The 20,384-nt window shown below is 37.2% G+C and overlaps 1 protein-coding gene across 5 annotated transcripts in view; it reads right to left on the minus strand.

The window, feature by feature from the left end:
* LOC145660724 (uncharacterized) overlaps positions 1-20,384 on the minus strand; it is a 261,964-nt gene that overhangs the window by 189,069 nt on the left and 52,511 nt on the right. For all 5 annotated transcript variants that reach the window (XM_081726103.1, XM_081726106.1, XM_081726105.1 and 2 more), the window contains exon 10: positions 16,981-17,064. In XM_081726103.1, coding sequence (XP_081582229.1) covers positions 16,981-17,064 — 84 coding nt within the window. The remainder of the gene's footprint in view (positions 1-16,980; positions 17,065-20,384) is intronic.

Raw genomic sequence — 20,384 nt, forward strand, 5'->3', positions numbered from 1 at the left:
GTTTACCTTAAATATTATCGTTTTCTTTGACAGATAAGATGATTACCAGCTTTTTTACCTTGATGGAGATCCTGTCCTTGAATTAGTAGTCTATGTCTCTGGAAGTAACAATGGTGAAAGAGAGGTGTCGCTTGTAGATTTCTTATAGCACATTGTTGTGAGTTTAAGCGATTTATTGCTCAGTAAGCGCTTCATTAATGGAAACAGCGTTGCCAGATTTTTTTCTACCTAAACTGCTCCGATTCTTTTCGAAACGGTTCCGCAGAGTACAAGAAATTTTAAACTAAAAAATTTTTCGAACTAAAAAAATTTCAAAACTAAAAAAATTTTAAACAAAAATTTTCAAACAAAAAATTTTCGAACTAAAAAATTTGAAACAAAAATTTTAAAAAATTCGAACTAAAAAATTTAAACTAAAAACTTTCGAACTAAATTTTCAAATCAAAAAATTTTCGAACCCAAAAAAAATTCGAACTAAAAAAATTAAAAATTTTTCGAAAAATATTTTAAACTAAAAACTTTCGAACTAAATTTTCAAATCAAAATTTTTTTTCGAACTAAAAATTTTAAAAAAATTTCGAACCAATTTTAAAAACAAGTTTCGAACTAAAGATGTAAACCACATTTGAAAATTTTCAAATTAAAAATTTTTCGAACTAAATTAAAAATCAAATTTTGGACACTAAAAAATTCTTTAATTATTTTTCGAACAAAATCGTGTAAACCAAATCTTGAATATATTTTTCACCTTAAATTTTCAAGATTACCATGATTTGAAAACAAGTGTTCAGGGTTTCAAGAAATAATAAAACATATTTTTTTTCAACTTGTTGTATTTTAACGAAAGGTATGTGGTCTTCCTATACATGTTTATTAACATAATAAATACAGGATCTAATTAATGAATATGTTGGACGCGTCATCATCTTCGAATCTTGTAGCCGTATCCTGTAAAGAAAAAGAAGAAACGACGGATTACTTTAAGAATTTCTTTTTTTCTGAAACAATAAAAATGAGTCAATATTGATAAGAGAGAAATAAAACTTACTCGTAAATGATGGATCTGCTTAGGCTCATCTTCCTCCTCGGGTACAGGATCACTGCATTTTTTTTCACCGATGGATGTTTATGAACTCTTCTGGGTACTGCATTTTTCTAGGTGTTGCTCCTTTATGGTCAAGGTTCCTCCTTCGGTACGAGATGACTGCATTTCTTCCACTGATGGTGGTGTTGATGGTTTATAAACTCTTGTGGGTACTTCATTTTCTTCTTGGTGTTGGTTTTGTGATTAAGGAGTGGAAAAAGGAAAAGGAAAAAAAGAAATGGCGGCCTTATTGGGTGTTTACAGTTTTTTCTTCTTCATCTTCTTTTTCCAGTTCCATCTTCTGTTTTTTAACGTACCCGTACGGAGCCGTATCATAGGAATTGAATTCTTTAAATCGACGTTTTGTGTACTGGATACTGTACATTTTTTCTTCTTTGCGTGTGACGATGGTATGGTCTTTAGTCCTGCATATCTTATGGGGGATAGTGATGGTGACTTGTCCACGGCATTGATTTGTAATCATTTCTTTTAGCGTGTTGAAATTTAATTGTTGTCCTGCATTGTAATTTAATGTAAATCCTCTAATTTTGCATATGTAACTGGTGACGTTGGTATCCGGATTGTATATTTCTAGGCTGTAATTTTTTGGTCCTCCACTGACAAATGTCTTGATGTATGCTCGTGGTCCGTAAGACTCCATCTCATTCGATAAGCATCCCAAGTACGTTGAAGGTTCAATGGTTGGCTCTCCAGGCTTCTCCGTAAATATTACAGAATCCGTGTCGAAATATAAAACACGTTCCTGCAACATTTCCAGGTACTTGTACAGTTCCAGACGTGCCTGACATGTTGTAAATGCACCTAACACGACATTGGTGTTTCGGTTTTGAACAGGCACATGTTCACTGTACTCCCAGAACGCATACAACATCGTATCATTGATGGGTACAATTTGATGGAGTTTAATGTCGGGGGAAGTGAGTTTTTCATAAAATTCTTCCGGCCGATCAATAATTGTGGTCTGGCTAAAGTTTGTACGCTGGCAAAGCTTTCCCCAAAGAGAGTTAAGACAAAGCTTAGATAAGCTTCTTCGTGCAGGATTATTTTCAATTTTGGACGGGTCCAATGCAATACCTTCACGCTCCAGGACGGTTTGTATGAATTTTGATTTGTCTTCTTCGGTCACACAGGAACTAGGCCAGCCAGACGCTTCCATTTTCGATTTCAAAAATGTATTGATATATTCCGTGAACAAGCCACCTGTTTTCGTGATGGGATCATATTGTTCAATGTCATAATCCCAAATTTCAAAAATTTCCACTGGTTGATATCCCAATTCTATTGCTTTCTGGATTTCATATGATACCCAAGTTCCAGTGAGGCACCGCTCCTGGTCGTTGTGCGTACACGTTGCTGTAGGGTCTGGGTTCATTTCTTCGGCACACGCAGCACACAGTGGAAAGAGTAGTTTCTTGTTACATCGGTAAGGCAGGAGACCATGATATAGATGTTGACTTGGTAATATCGTCATTTTGATTAGACCATTGACTTTATTTATTGGTGGTATATTTTCATCACCCTGTAGATAAATTCGTGGATGGCCTACAGGGTATTTAGCACACTTATTTATGTAAGGATAAAGTGAAACAATATCGAAATATTTTATTACTTCCCCTGCTTTTTCGTCGACTTGGTGGTACAATTTCACGCAATTGGTCCTTCCTCCAAAAAAGCTATCTCTTGGATTTAATGGTCTGCGGTTCATGTACGGGTGATTCTTCAGATACGTCGCCATTGCAGGATTTTGTTTTAAGAACTGATTAAATTCGCACTCCCACATTTCATGTACAATGTACCCCAATTCACGCAGTCTTGCATTTTTTCTTTGCGTTCGTTCATAACGGAATTCCATGGTGTCTTCTGGATTGCTGTAGATGGGCTGATTACGGCCTGTAGTAAAACATACTTTACATCCGTGATAAAAGCAGCCGGCATGCTCGTAGACGTGCTCCTCTAACGTCTCAGGATCTTGGTAGTAACCATCAACATGGAATCCCGCAATAAACACTTCCTTTTGTCGGGCCGCATGTAAGATTTGTTTTTCTTCGCTTTTTTCAATGTAGGCCAGCCATTGCATTGCAGCGATCGATTGGGTACTTCTCCATCGATATCCATGTGCCGGTAGAATTCCTATGGTATTAGGTTTAAGGAAATTCCGGCGAAATACTAAATTGGAAGCACTGGCAATCGTGATCGTCTCCAAGAAGGGATTCACTTTGGTTTCTGTTTCAAATGACGTCATAAACGAAACACATGCTTGTCGCAGTACATTGACATCTTGAATACAATACTTGAGAATTTCTTTCTGAAAATCAAACGTGTCATTACGATGATCGTTGTACCACTGCATGAACTTGTTTCTGTCTTCGACGACCATTTCATCTGCACCATAATACTTCGTTTCTGGAAGTGGTCCAATATACGATTGATTCTCCTTGGTGTTGAAGAAATGCGGGAAGTAGCCTTTGGTTGCGGGTAAATTGAACGCTTTTGACAATTTACTTAATGCCATAGGTAGGAAGTTCAACGAGTCAATGAACGTCAGATTATTCAACGTTAAACTCAGTATCTTGGTCCCATTTAATATGACGTCAGGTCTCCATTGGCATTGTTCGACCATGGTCTTTAGGATAAAATGTCCATCGTATCCCTTAGCGTTGTGCGCGACACAGAAAATCCTATTTATATTGGGACGACGTTCCCGCAAGTACTGGAGAAAATTATAAACTGGATCCTCTCCTTGGAAAATATGCTGGCGCTGACCACACGTACTGCAAGACTGCTGGATATTATTGTTTTCAACACATGCATAACATACTTGTTGTGCAACCAATAAATTTGGAATGTGTACATACGTATTATCGCCAATATTCGTGTCCTGCATAGATTCTATATCATAGAATATCAACAAGGCTTTCTTTGCGTGCATGAGTGAAGGAACACCAGGTTTCAAGCATTGTCGATCAGGAAGCATAAAACATTGATGTGATCCTGGAACAATCTTCTTACAAACATTGCAAAAGATCTCATTACAATCATGATGTCGTTGTCCACTTCGTACAAAAGAATATACTCTGTAACATCTAGTACATTGCTTCACCATTTTGCATACAGGTTCCCCTTGATGATATACAATATTACGATGATTGTTAAAACATTCTTCGCCGTAAAATTGACGATTGCAGTCGTTGCATAATATCGGCGTTTGGTTCTTGTCGCATAGTGGTCTCTGTAAACATTTGGAGCATGTTACAGGACAATTTTTCACATGTCTGTTACGTTCACTGTATTTTTTATGGCACGCTTCACAGTAGAACTTGGTTGCAAAACAAGCAGTTAAAGATTGAATGATGTCAAAATGGCCAGCCAAACAAATCAAATTTATGGGAGTGCGATTTTCATCGTTCGGTCCCTCGTACATGATATCATGGCCTGTGAAACTAGTATACACTGTAATTTTATATTCTTTGAGGTATGACTGGAATTGTCGAATTTCATTTACACTGGCACCATGATCCAAATTGACTCTTGCATTTGCACATAGCGCATCGACTTCTTGGTCCACAACACATTTTCTCTGATGTTGATACTGTGTATATCGTTTCACATCTACATTCTTGTATTTTTTCAGGCCAATAGCAATAACAAGGGCGTACGCCAGGCACCTTGAATCTTGATTTTGTACACGTACAATCCCTCGCTTGATTCGTAATAATTCTTCATTTTGAAGTACTCCTTGCCGCAAACCACCATAGCCACGTGGAATATCGACACGATGGAAATGAACGGTGAATGGCTCGTGCAGGAGAAATGCATTGTTACTTTGTAACACTCTTTCGAACGAGGCCCACATCGTTTCCAGTGTTAAGTTTCGTGCTTGGCGAAAACTCACCCAAAACGGTTTATTCGTGTTGCGTGGCGATATTACTGATAAACCAACCATCGCCTCATCGTCGACATTGGCTAACAAATGGTCTAGTATTGCTTGGAAACTGTTATGTACATACTGTATGATATCGGTTCCTACGGGCGGTGCGTTGAATTGAATTTCGAGCATTCTGCCCTCAATGTTAAATCGTCTATAATGGCGAGTGATTTCATTGCGAACAGTAAAACCCGATTCGGCCATGGTTAATAAAAGGAGAAAACAAACAAACAGGTACAATTACGGTAAAACAAATATGTAATGTGGGAAAAAAGGAATTGAGCAGCGTGAATTTACTACAAAAGAAAAGAAGAAAGAAAAATCTTAATCACCTGATAACATTCATGATAAATTCTTAACTAAGCAATTCATGTAAAGGTCCTGAGTTTGATTCTCTGGTGGTGACGTTCCGAATCTCATTATGAAAGCACACGTACTAGAAATCAAAGTTTTTTAAATAATTATGTTACTGAAATGTGTGTTTTATTGTTGTCAAACTCGAGACCATTACATCAGCATATAACTGACCTACCATTCTATAGTGATAAAAAGAATGCATGAAATGAATGAATGTTTCATCAGTACTGAGATGTGACAAAGTACGCGTCAGCATTTTTTTTCCCACTCACAACGACCTTTAAGTGATGCGTTTGCAAGTTGAAGAGATTCATCAAACATTAACGATACACATACGTAATTGTCGAAACAAAATCTGCATAGCGTATTTTTTTTATTATTATTGTGACTAAGCGGTTAGCGTACATGCTTCGGACGTGGAAGGCCCTGGTTCAAGCCTCGGTGGGTTTGCTTTCCACGTCGGGGGCATGTCAAGCCTTTTCTGTAATTTAATATTCTCACACGTTATCATACATTCTTTTCAAACTAAGCTAAATGGTTGACGTGCACACCTCATAATACATAAACGTACATAAATCGTCTATAATGACGAGTGATTTCATTGCGAACAGTAAAACCCGATTCGGCCATGTTAATAAAAGGAGAAAACAAACAAACAGGTACGGTAAAACAAATATGTAATGGGAAAAAGGAATTGAGCAGCGTGAATTTGAGTTGATTTTTTGATTTTTTAGTTTAGCGTCCCTTTCAGCAGCGAGGCTATATGAGACGTGGACCTACTGATTAACGTGGAATCCGAACCACATGAGCTCCCGCCGGGAATCGAACCCTGGTCTCCCACGCCAAAGGCGCGTATGCTAACCGCTTAGCCCAGGAAATCATAACATTCATGATAAATTCTTAACTAAGCAATTCATGTAAAGGTCCTGAGTTTGATTCCTGGCGGTGACGTTCAGAATCTCATTATGAAAGCACATGTACTAGAAATCAAAGTTTTTTTTAAATAATTATGTTACTGAAATGAGTGTTTTATTGCTGTCAAACTCGAAACCATTACATCAGCATGTAACTGACCTACCATTCTATAGTGATAAAAAGAATGCATGAATGAATGAATGTTTCAACAGTACTGAGATGTGATAAAGCACGCGTAAGCATTTTTTTTTCCCACTCACAACGACCTTTAAATGATGCGTTTGCAAGTTGAAGAGATTCATCAAACATTAACGATACCCATGCGTAATTGTCGAAACAAAATCTGTATAGCGTATTTTTTTATTATTATTATTGTGACTAAGCGGTTAGCGTACATGCTTCTAACGTGGAAGGCCCTGGTTCAATCCTCGGTGGGGTTTGCTTTCACACATCGGATCGCTGTCAAGCCTTTTCTGAAATTTAATATTCTCACGCATTATCATACATTCTTTTCAAAACTAAGCTAAATAGTTGACGTACACACCTCTGGCCCAGGTTCAATCCCGGGCGGTTGCTCGAATATCACGTTAAACTGAAGGGACGTTAAACTAAAACAATGGTTTCAAAGGGTATCGAACCATATTATTCTCAGGCATAGTTTTAGAAATTTTGTAACGCATTCTTTTCAAAACTAAGCGCACACATTTTTCTGGCCATGGTTCAATTCCCGACGGGTGCTCGCTGAAGGGACGCTAAACCATATCATTTATCGTGCTTAGTTTTAATGTGTGGGGGTTCCTGATTCGTACTCCCACTTTCCCATTCCACTAATTTCTTCATAGTCTAAATATTTCGTACTAAAAGTAAAACAGTGTATTCGTGATCCGCCCACAAATATAAAATAAAAATGATTTTCGAATCTTGGGTGACAAATAAAATCTCACTGAACTTACCTCAAATTCAATGAACAAAAAGTCGGTGCAGTAAAGCTTCTTAAATAAAGACACTTTTAAAAGGAGATCTTCTTCACACGATAGTTGAGAGCGATGTAGGATTTGAAAAATGAAATTTAGATTTTTATTTAGGTCGCTGTGAAAACGACGTCACCGTCAGCCAATCAGAAACGAGGAAATTTATAAAATGACATCACAACGAACCAATCAAAACGCTCGCTGCTCTTGTCATGAATCACGAACCAAAACGATGTGTAACAATCGATCGTGACGTCATTCACGTTTCTCAATAGTATCGCAATTCCGATCCCAAATGATTTCTACATGTCACTACTTGTCGTAACTGTGACGACATTTCATTTTCATCATATTCCATACGAGAATGTCAATGTTTGCTTTTTTTCCATGAATCATGCTGACACGTTCGTAGTAAAACTAAAGTAATGCGATCCGCTGACGTTTGCATTTTCAATCATATGTGCTTCTATGTCGTCACACAAAGAAGTCTATCAGCATTTTATTTTAATCCACGAACGAAAGCGTTACACTGTCAGATTTATTTTCTTAAAGTATATGTGTATCCTTTTCAAGAACCATGGTTCGAAACCCACCAAGCATGATTAAATCCGAATTCATTCATAGCTAAGCGGTTAGGATACACATCTTTGGTTTGAAAGACCTGAGTTCGATTCCTGGAGAAATATTTCTTAGGATTTTTCTAAAACTTGGTTTCAATTTCTAGTTCGAAAATTTTAAAAGTTTAGTTCGATAAAAAGTTTGATTTGAGAAGTGTTACACTGTCAGATTTATTTTCTTAAAGTATATGTGTATCCTTTTCAAGGACCATGGTTCGAAACCCACCAAGATCGATTAAAACCGAATTCATTTAAGCGGTTAGCATACACATCTTTGGTTTGAAATACCTGAGTTCGATTCCTGAAAAAAACATTTCTTAGGATTTTTTCTTAAACTTGGTTTAAATTTCTAGTTCGAAAATTTTAAAAGTTTAGTTCGATAAAAAGTTTGATTTGAAAATTTTTAGATGTGATTTACATCTTTAGTTCGAAACTTTTGTTTTTAAAAATGTTTTAGTTCGACAAAATTTTGTTTCAATTTTTTTTAGTTCGAAATTTTTTTTGGGTTCGAAAATTTTTTGTTTGAAACTTTTTTTGTTTCAAAATTTTTTAGTTCGAAATTTTTTTTGGGTTCGAAAATTTTTTGTTTGAAAATTTTTTGTTTCAAAATTTTTTGTTTGAAAATTTTTGTTTAAAATTTTTTTTAGTTACAAATTTTTTTTAGTTCGAAAAATTTTTTAGTTTAAAATTTCTTGTACTCTGCGGAACCGTTTCGAAAAGAATCGGAGCAGTTTAGGTAGAAAAAATCTGGCAACGCTGTTTCCATTAATGAAGCGCTTACTGAGCAATAAATCGCTTAAACTCACAACAATGTGCTATAAGAAATCTACAAGCGACACCTCTCTTTCACCATTGTTACTTCCAGAGACATAGACTACTAATTCAAGGACAGGATCTCCATCAAGGTAAAAAAGCTGGTAATCATCTTATCTGTCAAAGAAAACGATAATATTTAAGGTAAACTTCAGTACAATATCATGATACCAAAAAAGGGTTATTTAAGGAGGAGGTTGAACCCTTCATGGGAACTTTACGCATAACCATTAAAAAAAAAAATCCCGGTCTAGGATGGATCGCCGTCATATCGCTCTGTATTTCCCTCATGGACTGGGGGGTGGGGTGGTGTGGGGGTAAGATCATGTGACTTCTATCCACCAATCAAAATTGAGGTACCAAAACACGCATCTTACACATAAAATAAAACAAATAAGTAAGGGGTTTTCCCATGTAACCTGTTCACTGTGTGGTGGGTCTAAGATCATGTGACCTCTGTCGGCCAATCAGAATCGAGATACCAAAACACTCATCTTACTCGTAAAAAGGGAACGAATTTCAAAAGTCACAGGGCTTAAGATCACGTGACCTCTAGCATTGGGGTACCAAAAGGATTCATCTTACCCGTAAAAGGGAACGAATTTCAAATATCGCAGGGTCTAAGATCATGTGACATTTGTCAACCAATCAGAATCACACATCTTACCCGTAAAAGGGAACAAATTTCAAAAACCCCTGGTGAGGGATTTCCCCGCAGGGTGACTCATGACGTCATACCACGTGACCTGAAAATTTGAATTTCCCGCGTGGGCGGGGCCTAACGTCACGTGACCTCTCTCAGCCAATCAGAATCGAGAAAATTTTTGCTGACTCGGCGCAATATACGGGGACCCCTACTACTATAAATGCATCCAATTCAGGATTTGAACTTTGTGAATTTAATAGTGGTAGATTTGCTTAATAACCAGTGGAGAACGAATATTTTCACTGAATGTTAATATAATTACTATTGTTGGTTGATTGGGTTTGATTACTCTGTTCCTTTCGACGCTGAGACAATATGATATATAGTCCTTGAGCCAGACCCCGAAAAATGGAGTGTCTGGTTTCATCTCGAGGGAGTAAATGCCACCTGCATTTCTGAGTAGCTAATATTCTGAACTTTCAGATTTGGCATGATACTTCTCTGAAAGCGGTAGCTTTCAGGGGGTAAACCCCCCAATTTAGAATCTTACAGACATTTTTTACTTAGCTCAGTGGTCTTTTGAAATACCTATATATCTGTCCATTTTAGTCATAGAATAATGAGTTATACCTCTTTTGATTTGGAATTAAATAGGCTTTAAAGTGATGTAACGCACTTACCTATAGTACTGACGAAAGGGAAGTAATGAGGGAAAAATTAAGAAAAAATCCCTAAAAATTCCCTTTTTACCATTTTCTTCTCTTATTACGTGGCAACACTGCATGAGGAGTAAAGGACACCTATATTTCAGAGTAGCGAATACTATAAGCTTTCATATATGGTATGATACTTCACTGTGGGTGGTAGCTTTCAGTTGCTAAAACCCCCTTTTTAGATTTCTAATGAAAATGGCAACGAAATCCCGTGGTCTTTCGAAATTCCTCTAACTATGTTCATTATGATCACAGAAGTAAAAATTACGTCTCTTTAGTTTTAGAATTATATAGGCTTTTAGATGATTAATAGTTTTCAATGCTACTGACGAAAGGGAAGTAATAAGGGAAAATGTAAGAAAAATTCCCTAAAATTCCCTTTTTACAATTTTCTTCTCTTATTACGTGGCAACACTGCATGACGAGTGAAAAACTCCTATGTTTCAGAGTAGCCAATACTGTAAGCTTTCAGATATGGTATGATACTTGCCTGTGGGCGGTAGCTTTCAAGGGATAAAACCCCCTTTTCAGATTCTTTAGTCCTTGAGAGGCAGAAAATTTAGTAATGATTTCGAGAAAAGTTGATGTAAAAAAAAAAAACTGTAATAAGTTTTCTGATCCTGGTTTTAAATAATTGAATAACTGACCATGAAAGATCAGAAAATTCTAGTTTCTGTAGGGAAAGAGAAGCGGAGGCAGGAAGGGGGGTTATGTATTTCAGGTTTTTTTTTTTTTTTCAGAGACCGTTCGTAAATTGCTTGATGTTTGAAGTGAACTGAATGGTGCAAGAGAGTAGATCTATATGCTTTATAAACATTTCGAAAACATAATATTTTAACTTTGAAAATATTTTGATTGTAAAATATCATGGCGGTATGTAAGTTAAAGAGAAGTTCGTAACTCAGTATGGTAATGTTTACAGCATCATTAGAAATATTCTTCACATATCAAGATCTAAATAACATTTTATTTACATTACATTAGTTATGTTGATCATCATTCAAATATGCCATGTAAATAATAATCACATGGAAAAATACTTATGATATAGTGTCTTATGATATAGTTTGTAGCCAATTGCATATTCACAGTATTTGTTGAATACTTATATCCTTTATTTTGATTCATTCATCTTCATCTGAGTCTACAACTTCGTCTAACAATTCAGATATTTCTTCATCTTGATAATTGGCACATGTTTGGATTTTGCACATGTCAGGACACTTTAATTCATGTTTCATGCACTCACAATCGGATGGCATACAGTTCTTAGCACACGTACACGACTACAGCTCCATCACTTCTTCTGGTGCAGGCCGACAATCCATCCAATCGATATCAAGCTCACCCGATGCATTTGTCCTCCAGCCATGAAGATTGGGACTTGGTATGTCAGGATTCGCTTCCAGTGCTTTCTTCCAAATGGTTGCTTGGTAGTTAGCTCTCTGGATATGTTTTTCAAGAGCCTTCTTGCATGGTGGTAGCAGATGGAATTCAACTAAACCTTTCTTTGCACAGAACAGCGAGTACCTTAATTCATTTACAGAGTTCACATTGTGACCATACAACCTACAAACGAACTTTTCTACTATATCCATCGTCTCTTTCTTGGGTTCAAAACTTTCTGACAGTTCCTTCAGTGCCTGTACAAACTCTCCCTTTTTAAAAAGTGTAAAAGCTTTACACTTTCCCTTACCAGCAAAAGCACTCACTGTATCACAGCCTGTGATAGCATGAAATCCTGCTAAGGCTGCACAAATGTTTTCCCCATTTGCGTGATATATCTTGTTCATATCGTGGTAACAAAGACAGTTAGATGTTCCACTCTTCAGGAAAATATGTCCTCCATGCTTTGTTAGTTTGTCAAAGGTGCTCAGTACTTTGACTGCAACATCTGTATCTTCACTGTTGATTATAATGGTAGAGCAGCCTGATCTAAGAGCATGAAACGCATGAAGCACAAGTCTTGTGTCTGCTTCCTCCTGTGAAGACCATAATTCTGGAATGTATGTCATTGGTAATGTTGAAGACAGTTGACAGCACTCCTTCTCGCATGTTAAAAACACAATTTTGTTACCCAGTTTTTGAGTATACTTTGAAAGCTGCCATTCTTTCCACAGAAAGTGAATGAGCTCACTTCTGTTATTAGTGTTGCTCAAGAATTTTCTCCAGTTTCTGACTGGATGTCCAACCATGATGTTTTGAATATACATACTGTCCTCAGAAACCCTCCGCATTCTTTCTGCATTTTTTATAGACCTACTTTTATAGGTATCAAATATGATATCAACACGAGGGCAACGACCAGAATCAAGTAATATTTTTGAAAGTAACTTTTCTGCTAGGAGGCCAAATGTTTTAGGTACTTCCATTAATTTGTGGACCTGGCTCATTGCGTCAACAATGTATGCTGAAGTCTCTTCCGGTATTGTTTCTGACTCGCAGTTTCTACTTAACATATGCATCAGCTTTGACTTGACGGTTTTCCTAATGGTTCCCTGTGGCGTTGCCAGAGACCAAGGTAATGGTCCAAGAGGATAAACAAGCACTTCCCTCATGTTCAGATTCCTTTCTTGAGCTATTATAGCCATCTGGGCAAAAATACCCCTGCCTGCTTTCAGAATAACGTCTCTCCCTTTAACTTGAATAGTTTTACTTTTCTTTGAATGGGCAAACGTCTTTAATCCTTGCTTACGCATTGGAGCGTGGAATGCCCCTAGCGGCACACCTTTCTGGAGGCGTTGCTCTTTAAAGTTCTTATATGCTTTCTCACCTTTCTCATAAGCATTAAGTAAGTCGTTTGTGATGTCTACAGAAGCTACCATACCAGAAGATATATTTAGCAGATTAGATTCCTTGAAAGGATTTGTCCATTCCTTCGTCAATATCTCAACCATCGACGAAACATTTTCTCCATCCTTCTTGATTCTCGATGATGAAATGTCATGATGAGTGATTTTACTTTTTAGCGAAGAATTTGTGGCTTCTCTAAGGATACGTAGAAATTCTGCCCTTACATCTGAAACTAAATAGTACCTTTCAACAGCAGCCTGCCGAGTGCTAAATTTGATTGTTCCAGCAGGCCCTTGGGTATCTTTGTTGACAGTCTCTTCAATTAGTTGGTCTGCAGGAATTTTCCCAAATGGATTGACTGTCCCCATTTGGACGGATAACTCGCCTCTCTGAAATGCTTCATACACAGTTGGATGATTTATCTCAAGACAAAACATTTCATTGTAATATACCGAAAAATAGCGTGCATAATTTAGATGGTCATATGCAAAACACCACGGGATCATCTTTCGAATACTTGTCAGATAAAGCGGCCAGTTACCTTCTGTTGTTGCGCGAACTGTCATTAAAAGAACATCTACCATATCGACGTAGGATATCCAAAAGGAAGATAGGTCACCATTTTCGTGCCTTAGATGATCCAGATATGCTTCAAACATTTTCCAAATTGTTACAAAAGACTGTTCTGACAAAATTTGAGATAACTGCTCAGTAGTGGCGTCTCCTATTTCCTCGAACAATTGAGATATGTTAGACTTAACTTCTTGCAGCACAGGAAAGATATCTATGTACTTGGACTGTAACCATAACCGGAATTCATTGAGGATTATTCTCATCAGTGACTCAAATGCTAGCTTGTGCATACGAATAGCACGGTTATAGTGCTTCCCTTGTAAACTTCGAATTATGGATCCCTTAGCAATAGTTCCTGATTCGGATAAGAGCTCCGGCAAACCAGAATCTTGAAATCGTCTACCGATGATGCCCATGAAGTTACAAATAGTATGGAATCCTCCAAGATTTAAAACTATTGTCCGGTACTTTTCAGGATTCTTCCATACAATTTCATTTGCTTTTGAGTAAATAGCTTGTTCTGCAGTTAGAACTAAAGACTGAAGTTGTAGTTGCTTCTTTATGATGAGTGATTAACATATTATGTTTTCGAAATGTTTATAAAGCATATAGATCTACTCTCTTGCACCATTCAGTTCACTTCAAACATCAAGCAATTTACGAACGGTCTCTGAAAAAAAAAAAACCTGAAATACATAACCCCCCTTCCTGCCTCCGCTTCTCTTTCCCTACAGAAACTTTAGAATTTTCTGATCTTTCATGGTCAGTTATTCAATTATTTAAAACCAGGATCAGAAAATTTATTACAGTTTTTTTTTACATCAACTTTTCTCGAAATCATTAATCCTTGCTTACGCATTGGAGCGTGGAATGCCCCTAGCGGCACACCTTTCTGGAGGCGTTGCTCTTTAAAGTTCTTATATGCTTTCTCACCTTTCTCATAAGCATTAAGTAAGTCGTTTGTGATGTCTACAGAAGCTACCATACCAGAAGATATATTTAGCAGATTAGATTCCTTGAAAGGATTTGTCCATTCCTTCGTCAATATCTCAACCATCGACGAAACATTTTCTCCATCCTTCTTGATTCTCGATGATGAAATGTCATGATGAGTGATTTTACTTTTTAGCGAAGAATTTGTGGCTTCTCTAAGGATACGTAGAAATTCTGCCCTTACATCTGAAACTAAATAGTACCTTTCAACAGCAGCCTGCCGAGTGCTAAATTTGATTGTTCCAGCAGGCCCTTGGGTATCTTTGTTGACAGTCTCTTCAATTAGTTGGTCTGCAGGAATTTTCCCAAATGGATTGACTGTCCCCATTTGGACGGATAACTCGCCTCTCTGAAATGCTTCATACACAGTTGGATGATTTATCTCAAGACAAAACATTTCATTGTAATATACCGAAAAATAGCGTGCATAATTTAGATGGTCATATGCAAAACACCACGGGATCATCTTTCGAATACTTGTCAGATAAAGCGGCCAGTTACCTTCTGTTGTTGCGCGAACTGTCATTAAAAGAACATCTACCATATCGACGTAGGATATCCAAAAGGAAGATAGGTCACCATTTTCGTGCCTTAGATGATCCAGATATGCTTCAAACATTTTCCAAATTGTTACAAAAGACTGTTCTGACAAAATTTGAGATAACTGCTCAGTAGTGGCGTCTCCTATTTCCTCGAACAATTGAGATATGTTAGACTTAACTTCTTGCAGCACAGGAAAGATATCTATGTACTTGGACTGTAACCATAACCGGAATTCATTGAGGATTATTCTCATCAGTGACTCAAATGCTAGCTTGTGCATACGAATAGCACGGTTATAGTGCTTCCCTTGTAAACTTCGAATTATGGATCCCTTAGCAATAGTTCCTGATTCGGATAAGAGCTCCGGCAAACCAGAATCTTGAAATCGTCTACCGATGATGCCCATGAAGTTACAAATAGTATGGAATCCTCCAAGATTTAAAACTATTGTCCGGTACTTTTCAGGATTCTTCCATACAATTTCATTTGCTTTTGAGTAAATAGCTTGATCTGCAGTTAGAACTAAAGACTGAAGTTGTAGTTGCTTCTTTATGATGAGTGATTAACATATTATGTTTTCGAAATGTTTATAAAGCATATAGATCTACTCTCTTGCACCATTCAGTTCACTTCAAACATCAAGCAATTTACGAACGGTCTCTGAAAAAAAAAAAAAAAAAAACCTGAAATACATAACCCCCCTTCCTGCCTCCGCTTCTCTTTCCCTACAGAAACTTTAGAATTTTCTGATCTTTCATGGTCAGTTATTCAATTATTTAAAACCAGGATCAGAAAATTTATTACAGTTTTTTTTTTACATCAACTTTTCTCGAAATCATTACTAAATTTTCTGCCTCTCAAGGACTAAAGAATCTGAAAAGGGGGTTTTATCCCTTGAAAGCTACCGCCCACAGGCAAGTATCATACCATATCTGAAAGCTTACAGTATTGGCTACTCTGAAATATAGGAGTTTTTCACTCGTCATGCAGTGTTGCCACGTAATAAGAGAAGAAAATTGTAAAAAGGGAATTTTAGGGAATTTTTCTTACATTTTCCCTTATTACTTCCCTTTCGTCAGTAGCATTGAAAACTATTAATCATCTAAAAGCCTATATAATTCTAAAACTAAAGAGACGTAATTTTTACTTCTGTGATCATAATGAACATAGTTAGAGGAATTTCGAAAGACCACGGGATTTCGTTGCCATTTTCATTAGAAATCTAAAAAGGGGGTTTTAGCAACTGAAAGCTACCACCCACAGTGAAGTATCATACCATATATGAAAGCTTATAGTATTCGCTACTCTGAAATATAGGTGTCCTTTACTCCTCATGCAGTGTTGCCACGTAATAAGAGAAGAAAATGGTAAAAAGGGAATTTTTAGGGATTTTTTCTTAATTTTTCCCTCATTACTTCCCTTTCGTCAGTACTATAGGTAAGTGCGTTACATCACTTTAAAGCCTATTTAATTCCAAATCAAAAGAGGTATAACTCATTGTTCTATGACTAAAATGGACAGATATATAGGTATTTCAAAAGACCACTGAGCTAAGTAAAAAATGTCTGTAAGATTCTAAATTGGGGGGTTTACCCCCTGAAAGCTACCGCTTTCAGAGAAGTATCATGCCAAATCTGAAAGTTCAGAATATTAGCTACTCAGAAATGCAAGTGGCGTTTACTCCCTCGAGATGAAACCACACACCCCCTCTGGCTCAAGGACTAATATGGACCTAAAGCTTAAGTTGTATTTCAAAGGATTTGAGGCTTCTACACGAAATCGAGCTCCAGTCTCCAGCTTCGAAGATGACTACGCTAATCATATGTCCATGAGGGATTTATATTTATAACAATGCTTAATGTTTCCCGAAAATAAAATTCTTCTTCTTTAAAATTATAATTTTCCCTTCCTAAATCATTCAACGATACTAAAGGTCAGAAAAATGTAATTTTATCAAGATGTCATATTTGAATGTAAAATGAGTTTCTAAGTTAGTCAACTGTTTGGGTTACTTACTTTGTTGTTTATTGTAATGAGCTTTCTCATTTTACTGTCAACAGCATTCAGCACATTTGAAGATGTTGTATATTCTTTCATAGCCTGTGAAAGAATAATAAAGGCAATTAATCACAATTCAGATAAATTATTTCTGCAATAATATCATATAAATGAATACACATTGTGAATTACAATTTGCTGATCAAAAACTACTTACGAGGGAACCTATCCAAGTGTAACTCTGACTTCGAGTCGAGACTATGGCCCAAAAGAACATAACACGAAAAGGGATACATCCTCGATCGCAACCGTTGCGTAGATATACGGTAAGCGTGAAAAGTTAGAAATTCAGCTCCATACTATACATTACAGATTCCGGTCAGATTTTTCGGAAATGGTCAGGTAAGGAAACTCAGCGAATACATATTAAATTAGTGTGGGGAGCCCAAAACCTTTTGAATGAAAAATTTGTGTCCCCGGGGCACTCGCAGTGTTCCAGGCGGGGTCCAACTCAAAATTTGCAAATGGAACCTGGGGTCAAGTAGCATATTATATGAAAACTATTGTTAAATAAAAGAAGATAGAACAATTCTCAACTCTCTACGATAACCCTGTGCCAACTGACAACTGGTCAAAACGCCAATACAACCTACATCAGAAAATCGTGTGACCACGCTTCTAAATCCCTTAAGTTGCGACAATAACAAAACAGAAAAACATGTTTGAAAGTGCAAGGTATTGAAGTAAAGTAAATTGCTGCAGTGTCTCACAGAGTCGCACAACGGTCCTTATCCAAGTATAAGTGTGACTTCGAATGACCAATGTACCATAGAATAACCATGACCATTGGATTTCGTGTCCTAGAAGAGAAAGGTTACATTGTCAATCGCAACCGTCGTGGAGGTTGAGAAGGTCGAAAGGCAACAGTATATCCTTCGCGCATCGGGATCCCAGATTCACATACTGCACCGTGAAATTTCTATCGGAGGATTTGCTGAACGAGAAACATGGTCGTAAAGACGAATAGGAGTGACCTTGAAACTGTGAGGCAAGTTGGGGAGGAGTGGGGTTGGAGAAACCTGGAATAATGGTGCAGAAATGAAATATATCGGAGGATGCTTTTGAGAGAGATACTCTGCAGCAATTTGCTTTACGTCAATACCTTTCAGTTTTAAACGTGTTTTTCTGTTTTGTTATTGTCGCAACTTAACGGATTTAGAAGCGTGGCCACACGATTTTCTGATGTAGGTTGTATTGGCGTTTTGACCAGTTGTCCGTTGGCACAGGGTTATCGTAGAGAGTTGAGAATTGTTCTATCTTCTTTTATTTAACAATAGTTTTCATATAATATGCTACTTGACCCCCGGTTCCATTTGCAAATTTTGAGTTGGACCCCGCCTGGGACACTGCGAGTGCCCCGGGGACACAAATTTTTTATTCAAAAGGTTCTGGGCTCTCCACACTAATTTGATAGGTATTCGCTGAGTTTCCTTACCTGACCGTTTCCGAAAAATCTGACCCGGAAGCTGACTTTGTAATGTATAGTATGGAGCTGAATTTCTAACTTTTCACGCTTATATCTCTGCAACGGTTGCGATCGAGGATGTATCCCTTTTCGTGTTATGTTCTTTTGGGACAAGGTATCCAACGGCCATAGTCTCGACTCGAAGTCAGAGTTACACTTGGATAGGTTCCCTCGTTAGTCTTAAAAAATGAATATAAATTCATGAAGCCTTGATTTCTTATAAAATCATTCTGAACATTTAAATTTTTAAATAAACATAAAATAGAAAGGCCTGTCAGGTTGCAATGAACAGAACTTTGAAGGAGATGACAGCGGGAGAGGAACAGACTTTTGCGGAGGAGAGATGACTGAAATCGAGGTAGCTTCTTATTTGAAAAGCAAATTGTCCTAAAATGGATGGAACATAGTCAACAATAACGAAAGATGAACATTAAACTCAATGGCAAATAAATAAATAAATAAAATAATAAAGAATGAATTCGTTCACATTTCTCAAAAACTATAATAAGGAGATGGCTAATTGAAAGCTTATTACAAGGACATACTGAAGAGCGTTTCGTTTGGGAAACAGCTCGATGGTGAACATTGCTCTTAAACCAAAATGTGAAACAAGCATGAATCAAAGTTATTGAAAATATTTCGATATAAATATACTGGTAAGGCGCGGTGGCTCAGTGGTAGAGCGTACCTCCGGTGCTAGGGGTCCCTGGTTCGGTCCCAGCTCGCGCCGTGTGGACTTTGTGGTGGACGAACATCGTGCTCGTGGGTTTTCTCGGGGTTCTCCCGTTTCCTCCCACTTTCTTCATTCCACAATTTCAATCGTTTCTTATTATCACCATCTCCTTTAGCCTAACCGGCATAACAATGGGACGTAAAACTAAAGATTTCATTTAATTTTTTCATAAATATACTGGTAGGGTTTGCCTGCTGTGTAGCTCAATTATGTGATGTGGGGTCTTGATTGGGATTACGGTGGCATTAGTGGAATCAGGGTGGATATTCGGCTCATAAGCACAGAGTTGACTGAGGCGTCCTGCTACCAAGTCTACTCGTCTCGTTTATCCAGATTCTCTTGCAACTGACACTTGGGAAGCTGATTTTCGGTTTTAGAATTCTCTCCATTCCAACATAGGTGAAGCCTCGAGGAACCTGGTGCCGCTTTTGGTAACCACAACACTGCTGGTCGTCTGTGTCATTGCTGGTCACTCTCGAACCAATGTCGTCCATGTGTTTTTACCAACCCGAAAATGTATTAAAAGGCTGACAAAGAAGATTACTGTGTCCGAGAAGGGAAACATTCTCATACGTCCCAAGCTGTCTGCATTCTTCTACGTCCGACTGGCAGAAGACTGGCGATTGACTGGATGAATTCATGATCATGATATTTGATCATTCACAAAATACTAAAGTATTGAGCTGTAAGTAATAGGAAATAGATATATACACCTCATATGTTCTTTTAAAACACTTCGATAAATTGTAATTCTGTTTAATTTCATATATTGGAATATAATTCTCTGTAGAGGGGTTAAATTTGATTTTCAATTGAGAACTACCTTGAAAAGGTATCACAGAAGAACATGTATAGAGTAGATGACAGTTTTACGGCGATGTAGAATGAGAGGGACACAGCGGTCGGATTTCTCTCGAGTTTTTAAAACGTACTTAAATATTTGTTTTGTCCCTCAATTGGAAGGCAAAGGTATTTATAAACATAAGATCTTCAGTTCTATCTTCGTTTCTTTTTGCGGAAGTCACAATATGATAAAAAGTAATGTTAAACTAAATCACAATAAAGATAAAATATTTATTTATAGAGAAGAAGTGAATACTTACACCTACTTGGAACAGATTTCTTTGATGGAAGGATTAAAGAACAAATTATCGGATCTATTAA

Source organism: Thermobia domestica, chromosome 9 (assembly GCF_964235325.1).
Source record: "Thermobia domestica chromosome 9, izTheDome1.hap1.1, whole genome shotgun sequence".
Classification (NCBI taxonomy): Eukaryota; Metazoa; Arthropoda; class Insecta; order Zygentoma; family Lepismatidae; genus Thermobia; species Thermobia domestica.